The 9,028-nt window shown below is 19.4% G+C and overlaps 1 protein-coding gene and 1 pseudogene across 2 annotated transcripts; one reads left to right on the top strand and one right to left on the bottom strand.

Moving 5' to 3' along the window:
* Positions 1 to 2,743: 2,743 nt before the first annotated feature.
* On the top strand, positions 2,744 to 4,190 carry PRELSG_0029300 (annotated as a pseudogene). Its single transcript has 2 exons — positions 2,744 to 3,859; positions 3,987 to 4,190. Coding segments are annotated over exons 1-2 (1,320 nt in total).
* Positions 4,191 to 7,038: 2,848 nt separating this feature from the next.
* Positions 7,039 to 8,302, bottom strand: PRELSG_0029200 (Plasmodium exported protein, unknown function; the record flags this gene model as incomplete). The annotated part of the gene is made up of 2 exons (XM_028675967.1): positions 7,039 to 7,980; positions 8,108 to 8,302. The coding sequence occupies 2 exons, from the start codon at positions 8,300 to 8,302 to the stop codon at positions 7,039 to 7,041; spliced, it is 1,137 nt and encodes a 378-aa protein (XP_028531189.1).
* Positions 8,303 to 9,028: the final 726 nt, after the last annotated feature.

The following is a 9,028-nucleotide window of genomic DNA, read 5'->3' as shown; positions in this document are numbered from 1 at the left end:
ATGAAAATAAAATAAACAAAAAAAAATACAGCTATATATATATATATATATATATATAGCTGTATTTTTTTTTGTTTATTTTATTTTCATATATTTATAATTTTTAAAAAAAAAAGATTTGATTGTTTTTTTTTTTTTTTTGGAATTGTTACACTTTTGAATTGATGATTTATTAATTGTCCATTTAATGACTTTGATAGGGTATTGATTTATTAATTGCCCGTTTAATGACCTTGCTAGAGTATTAAACAAACAAATTAATAAAGAGCATGTATAACTAAGTATACGTTTATGTATATATATTCGTTTTTATTATATATATATATACTGTTTTCTTATGATGCATAATATTTAATCGAAGTTAAATTTTACTGCAACTTTTAATAATCCTATTAACAGTTATAAATGAGTTTTTATTTACAAAGAATTAATATCTTCTTTTAATTAAAAACATACAAATAATTTATAACAATTTATTAAGTCAAAATTTTATGATATTCAATGTTATTTCAAGATATACATTGAATAATACATAAACATTTCTCTTATCTCTTAAGTTTTTAATAAGTTAACATTTCTTTCTTTTAATTTTTATTTACACTAAAAATTAAAACATAACATAACATAACATAACATTCATTCTTTTAATTTTTATTTACACTAAAAATTAAAACATATTATAACATAACATTTCTTTCAAAAACTTTTCCCCAAAAAAAAAAAACTTTATATCAAAAAAAAAATATTATTAATTTTTTTTTTTTAATTACAAAGATGTATATATATGTAAATAAACAAACAAAAAAAAAATAACTTTATATTTTTTTTTTTTTTTTTTTTTGTAGGACTAGCGTCAGTGCATGACTAACTTGTACGTATACAACTAGCAACTAGCTTAGCATGCTACAAAAGGTTAATAATACCTTTTATTAACCACAAAAATATAATGCACCTTTGCTAAAATAAATAAATTCCTCTGAGACAATAAAAATTATATAATTAAATTTACACTTTAAATATAAATTTACTTAAATTTAAAATAAAAATGAATATAAAACAAAATATAAGTATGATTATTTATGCATATTCTCTATTAATATGTATATTCAGTACTCTAGCAAAGTCTTTCATTAGGCAATTAATAAACTACTAATCAATCATGAAAAATAAAAGAATTAAAAATATAATAATATAATTGAAGTTAAAATTAAATATTTTTTATATATTAAAAGAATTATAGCAAAAATATATCTTCAAAAAAATGTAAAAATTACTATTTTGTCATTTGTTTTTTTGTAAATGAAGTGATATTATTGAGTATTATTTATAAATAGAAGTAAGTCAAATTTAAAAAATTAAATTATTTTAAATTTTTATAAGATTTTTTTTGCCACATATTTTAATAGATATTGTAATTAGAAAAAAAAAATTATATTAAAATTTTTATTTCTTTTTTTGAGATTAATTCGGACAATATATATATGTTTTTAATGTACTGATAATATGTAGCATATGCAACTATATTTTTATTTTTTTCAACAAATATATAAATTTTCTAGGATTTCTTCTTTTTCCTTTTATAATTTTATTAATTTACTTTTGTTTTAAAAAAATTTCATATTTTAAATAGTTTTTCATTGTGTACTTTTTAATTTATTTATATATATAAAGTTACATTGGTAATTAAAATTTACATTTTACTATTTAACAATTTAAATATTGTAAAAATAAAAAATTATCACAAAATTATAATAAAAAAAAGAGAGAAGATAGAAAATAGATATAAAGATCAGAAAAGTGATTTTTTAAATAATGTAATGAAGGTAAAATAAAAACTACTGAAATATATAACCCTTAACTAATTAAAAAAAAATCCATTAGGAATTATAATAATTTTTTTTACAATATCTATTTTTTTTTAAATTAAACTTAAAATTATATATTTAAATTTTAGATTCCTTATATATAATTATAAATGCAAAAGTGAACCAACAAAATTACGATTATATAATTTAATACTTCTAAAAAAAAATACTTATTTCTCAAAAAAATGTTTCTTCAATCTGGATATTCATATTTATCAAGAAATTTTTTTAGAAAAATAGAAAATATTAAAAAAAATATTCTATACGAATAAAAATCATTCTTTATATATTTGAATTAAAAGCTCAGTTTATTCAATAATGTACAATAACAAAAATGAAATATAATACATTTATATAAGAAATTTTCGTAAAATAATTTTTTTTCTTTACTATTTTATTAATTTTTATTTTATATAATACGCTTTTATTTAAATTATTATTTTATTTTTTTCTAAGAGACCTTAATTTTATCTAAAAACAACTACATTATTATAAATTACTATAAAAAAAAAATTATAAATAACTTCTTATTATGAAATATTTACATTTAGAAAATAAAACAATTTAATACAAAATCTATTAATACGTTTGTTAATATTATAGTAACTTACAAAAACACTAATATATTTACAAATTTATCTAATTTACATAAAACATTTTTAAATTAATTTTATACAAAAGCAAAAATAAATAATCTTACCTTTTTGACTAATATTATAATTTTTATTTGCAATATTTGAATGTTTTAGTACTATTTTTAAGTAATATAAAATTAGCATTTTAATTATTATATGAATATATATTATATACTTTTTTTTTAAATCATATGTACAAACTAAATAATAGAAATAATAAACGTAATTAAGGTTAAGGATTGAATGAATACTCAAAAAAAAATTATTAGAAGAAAAACTAGAGGTGCTTCACAATATGGAATTGAATATGATAAATGGAAGAAACAAACCATTGATAATTTTGATAAAGAACTTGATAATATTAATATAGAAAGAAATAAAAGAAAAAAAAGAAAACAATGTAGAGACTTCAACGGTAACGTAGATGACACAAAAGAAGATTTTATGGGAGTAAAAGCAACAGATTTACACGTTGAGGGAGATCCTGTAGAAGCATGGGAAAAAATTGAACAACATATAAAGACAAAAATAATTCAATATAGAAATTTTCAATGCATACGAATTCCTAGCATATATCCTAAACAAGAAAGAAATAAAAGGAACAAGATCATAGATTTCTGTGAAGAAAGGGATGAACATTTTAAAGTCATGAAAATGAAAAATACAAAGGATGAATGTTTAAAATATAATCAATGGGTAGACGAAGAAAAAAAAAAATTTATGATAAATAATCCATGGAGCATTAGTGAAAGCAATGGAAATAATCAAGTTTTCAAAATTTCTAACAATTGTACATTGTTCAATATGGGTATGTTTTCAAATGAAATTTGTGATAAATATGATCAGATACAAAAAAAAACGAATAATTCACAAAGTCGACAACGTTCAGGTTCTCTTTTAGTAGCTACACAAAAAATTCCTAGTAGCACAGTAACGCCTATTAAAACTATTATATCTACTACTACTCTTAATCCTACAACTACACAAGCAGTCACACATATATATGCAAAATAGCCATGAACTACATCCAAAAATTTATCGAAAGATAAAAATATATCATCATCCCCATCTGCATTAAAGCCAACAAATACACCCATATCTACAACTACACATACACCTTCAACTGCATTAAGTACTAGAAAACAAAATCCCATTGTTACATTAACTAATTTCAAAAATACTACATCCGTACATAGTTTATCTGCAAGTATTCCTATTTATAATACATGTTATATGAATATGTCTTTAGGTATTTCTACTAAAAGCTCGTCTACAGTAACCAAATCTACAATTATTCCTCTTTCAGCTGTCTTGGGATCATTTTTGAGAATTCTTCTCCTTTTTGTATTTGTGTATAGAGTAAGACAAAATGATCTTACAGTTGCTTACATATATCTGTATTTATTTTAATTATTATTATCTCTTAAAACTATTAACATAAAAGAAATGTATTTTATAAAATTAATATTTTCTATTTATATAATAGTGTACTCCCATTGGCTCATGGCTTGGTAACCGTAGATCAAAGAGAAAAAAAACACACAGAAAAAAGAAACAAGCGCAAGTAAATAATGCATCAATATTCCTAAGATTTTCCGATAAAAAATCAAGGATCAATATGAAAAACCTTCCAATATGTAATGAGGCTGATTTATTAATTGCCCGTTTAATGACTTTGCTAGAGTGTTAAACAAACAAATTAATAAAGAGCATGTATAACTAAGTATACGTTTATATATATATATATTCGTTTTTATTATATATATATATACTGTTTTCTTATGATGCATAATATTTAATTGAAGTTAAATTTTACTGCATCTTTTAATAAACCTATTAACAGTTATAAATGAGTTTTTATTTACAAAGAATTAATATCTTCTTTTAATTAAAAACATACAAATAATTTATAACAATTTATTAAGTCAAAATTTTATGATATTCAATGTTATTTCAAAAATATACATTGAATAATACATAAACATTTCTCTTATCTCTTAAGTTTTTACTAAGTTAACATTTCTTTCTTTTAATTTTTATTTACACTAAAAATTAAAACATAACATAACATAACATTTCTAAAACTCTTCCAAAAAAAAAAAATATTTAATTTTTTTTTTTTTTTTTTTTTTTAAATTACAAAGATGTATATATATATAAATAAACAAACAAAAAAATAACTTTATTTTTTTTTTTATATAGGACTAGCGTCAGTGCATGGCTAACTTGTACGTATACAACTAGCAACTAGTTTAGCATGCTACAAAAGGTTAATAATACCTTTTATTAACCAGAGGCATAACACAAACACGATACTTTTTATTCATTAAGAGAAATAAAAAGTCTTATTATTACTTTTCGTACGTTAATTTTTGTATTTTTAACTTAAGATTAATTCTTTAATTATTTAATCAAAAAAAAAAATAGTTAAATTTTTTTTTTTTTAACTAGTATAATTACATGACTAATTTATATTTTCCTAACTAATAAGATAACTTTATACATCATAAAAGGTTAGTAACATCTTTTATTAATAACCATACAAGAACATAGTTATCGATAAATGGATTTATAACATTAATATATTGTTTCTTCATCATAAGAAATTGATATTATTTTATTAGAACAAGAATTAGGAGATATCATTTTAGTCAGTATAACTTTATTTATTTTAGACCACTTCAACAATGCTTTTACATCTTCGAATTCCTTGACTCAATCAAAATAGTATTCTAATGATAGTCCACTAAATTTTGATAATCCTTTAGGTATACTTAGATATATTGTCTCCTTCATATTCATAAACTTATAAAATCCACCTAAATTAAGTGATTTATTAAAGAGTTTAAAATTCATCTATTCTATGTCCTTACCAATTATGGTACAGTGATAATATAATGGAATTTTATATAGTGCCAGTTTCTATTTCTTACAATTGTCTCCGACTAACTTGTTAACTTTCCGTTCAGTGTTTTTGCTAGAGTATTGAACAGAAAAATTAATAATGAGCATGTAGAGATGTTCTACTAATTTTACTTATTTTAAAAACATATTTATGCTATGATCAATGAATAAATTAATTTCTCTTAGTTAATATACAGTTTAAGGTTTGTTTTAATAAAACATATATATATATACGTTCGTGGTTAGTTTAATAATAATAAACAATTATTAAAACCTAAATTTTCATGTCTTATCTAGGGGTAAATTGCATGCAAAAAGTTAAATTACTAGAACTTTGGCCAACTTAGTGTGCCTAATAAAAGTTTTTTTTTTGGCACATATCTGTTATAATTATATTATGCCTTTTTATAAAAAAAAAAAAATATATATATTTTTTTTTAATGATAAAAAATTTTTTTTTGGGAGAAAAATGAAAAGAAAAGGACAGCAAGTAGATTGCTTTTATTTTTATTTAACTTTTATAGATTTTCATTTTTTTAAGATGATTTAATTAATTTTGTATTTTATAGAATCTATAATACAAATTTATAAAGGAGTCCTAAAAATTTGCTCTTTATTAACTTGGATGTTTATCCTTTTATTCAAGTCATTGAATATCCAATTAATAAATCACACTAATAATACATAGTTTTTACACATATAGTTTATATATAAGAGCAATTATTGTTCTAGAGATAATTATTTACTTTAATAAAAATAAACTTTTATTTTCAATTTTAATTTAAATCCTCGCTAAAAATTTTGATTATATGTAAAATAATTAATTAAAACAAATAAATAAATTCAAATTATAGTTATTAACAGTCTTTCAAAAACACATAAAAATTAAATACTAATAAAAAAAATGCCTTTTGTTTTTCTTTTAAACTTCTAATTCAATTTTTTTTTGTTCAAAATTAATTAGCTTGAAAAAAAAAATTTTTATACCTAAAAATTTCTCAAATTTACTATAAAACAATAAAACTAAAAATTACAATAATATATTTAACAAGAAAAACCTACAAAAATAAAAAAATTTTTTTTTTTATTTTTAAACTAGAGAACTTAAATGATTAACTTGCTATTTTCCATATAAGTTAATAATTATTATTTCATAAAAGGTTAATGATATCTTTTATTAACCAGTACTAGAATATTATTTGATAGTTAATAAATCATTTTGTAAAAATAATGTAATTAATAGAATATTCTCTCTTTCTACATACAAAATGTTCAAAAATTAAATGCATTGAAAGAAAATAAAGAAAAATTATTTTTTTTTATTTTTTTTATTTGAGATGATATTAATAACTATTTTTATTTTTTTAAAAAAAAATAAAGGCTTTTTTTATTTATTATTTTGAAGTAGTTGAATATGGAAGGAATTTTTTTTTTTATAAAAATTTTACATATTTTTATTAGATTATATAAAATCTTAATTTGATCACGATTTAATGGTAATATGATATTATTTACACAATAAAAGACCTCTTTATGTGCTCTTTTTACCAATATGCTTATTTAATATTATACAAAAATTATTGAATATACAATTATTAAGTCAAATAATTAAGCAGTAAATTAAAATTAAAGTCTTAATTCATTTTAAAACTTCTAAATACATATTTTAACAATTCAATTATTATAAATATTGCTTCTTTACTTTTTGTTTTCGACTTAATTTTTTTTCTATCTTTTTCACAACTTTCTAAATATTTACTAGTCCAATTGTACAAGCTATTTTTAAGTTGAAAACATTCCTCTTTTTTTGACTTATAAAAATTAAACCACTCTTGATACGTAAAATTACTTTTCATTAACTTCTCTCTCTCTTTATGAATCACACTATAAAAATTTTTTATATCCTCATTTAATTTATCATACCAGTTCTTGAATTTTTCTTCTTCCCACATTCGTCCATGTAGAGAACACCTTATATTACTACTATAACACATTTCTTCCCATTTTGGAAGCATATAATCTATTAATGAAAGTTTCAGAGCTTTCAAATATTCATCCTCAGTACAAAACCATTTATTGATTTTTATTTTTTCATGACTATTTTTTTTTTCATTTTCATATTTTTTACAATCTTCTTTGAATTTATTCAAATAATTCTTAAAAGATTCATTTTTCATTCTATATTTAAATTCATTTAACTCCTTTTTTTTATTCTTAAAAAATTTAGAGCGTTCATTATCCGTGGGATGCCCCTTCTTAAACTTCTCATATTCTTGAGCAACTATATGATAAATATTCTGTATTTCCTGTAATTTATCAAGAAAATACTCGAATTTTTCTTGTTCCCATATTCTTCCATATATGGTATATTTTATCTTATACTTTTTACAAAGATATTCCCATTTATTCAATAAATATTTTACTAATTCTCTTTCCATATCTTCAATATATTTATTATGTCTTTTCCATAATACATCTGTTTGTAAACGATCATTCCAATTTTCTTTATTTCTCTCTGCTATCATCCTTAGGTGATCTTTATTGAATTTAATTGAAGAAATAGATGGATTTTCCTGCTTCAATAAGAATTATAATAAAATTCAAAAATGGAATATTTAAAAAGTAAACTTATATTAATAGAATTTCAATTTAAATATTTTATTAAAAAAAATAAATATATTTTTGTTATAAATCTGATCTTACTTCTAAAAGAAAAAAAAAAAGTAGAAGAAATAATATAGTAAGAAATTTGAATCCAATAGATATGTTGCCATTTTTATTTTTAGTAATTCCTCTTCTAGTTATACATAAATACATGGAGCAATTTTTCGTGACATTCATATTTTGCGCTAAAAGCCATTTATTTAAGTCATCAATTAATCCTTTAACAAATATCATATTTAATTATTATATTTTTAAGATAAGAAATAATTCATTAAAAAAAAAACTATTATTAATATATTCTTTATTATAAAATATTATTCTATAATTAAATTTATGGAAAATATTTTAAATTTAAAAAAAAAATTGATAAAAAAATAAAACAATAAGAAAACATATAATAATAAAGAGAAAAAAATATTTTTAAAATTTTTAATTTAAATAATTTACTTTAGAATCCCTGTTGAAAATTCATATGTTAATATGATTAAAACTAAATAACTCAAATTCTGATTCTTAAATACTTAACATTAAAAAAGGAATTTTTTTTTTTTAAAGATTTTATTAAGAAAATTTTAAACTTTAAAAAAATAAATAAATGTATACGCAAGTTCATAAGAAATATAAAAGTTATACTTTAAAAAAATTATGAGATTTATATAAAATTACTGGCAATGAATTTTTTATATCATGTATTTTTTCCATCTTTGTTTAATTATGAATTTTATCTCTTCATTTATTTATTAAAAAAACATTTAATGGAATAATATTTTTATCATTTTTTTTTTATTATATTATTTTTAGAAATAATTTTCTTCATCTGCTGATTAAACTTTTTACTCTTAAAATATATCTAATTATTATATTACTATAATAGTTTTCCTATAATTTTCAATAAAAATAAATTAGTAGGGTAAAAACATAAATATTTGCTCAATATAAAAGGAGCTTTAAAAAGTCATA

This window comes from Plasmodium relictum, assembly GCF_900005765.1.
Source record: "Plasmodium relictum strain SGS1 genome assembly, contig: PRELSG_00_v1_433, whole genome shotgun sequence".
Lineage (NCBI taxonomy): Eukaryota > Apicomplexa > Aconoidasida > Haemosporida > Plasmodiidae > Plasmodium > Plasmodium relictum.
This window is presented reverse-complemented; position numbering and strand designations above follow the sequence as displayed.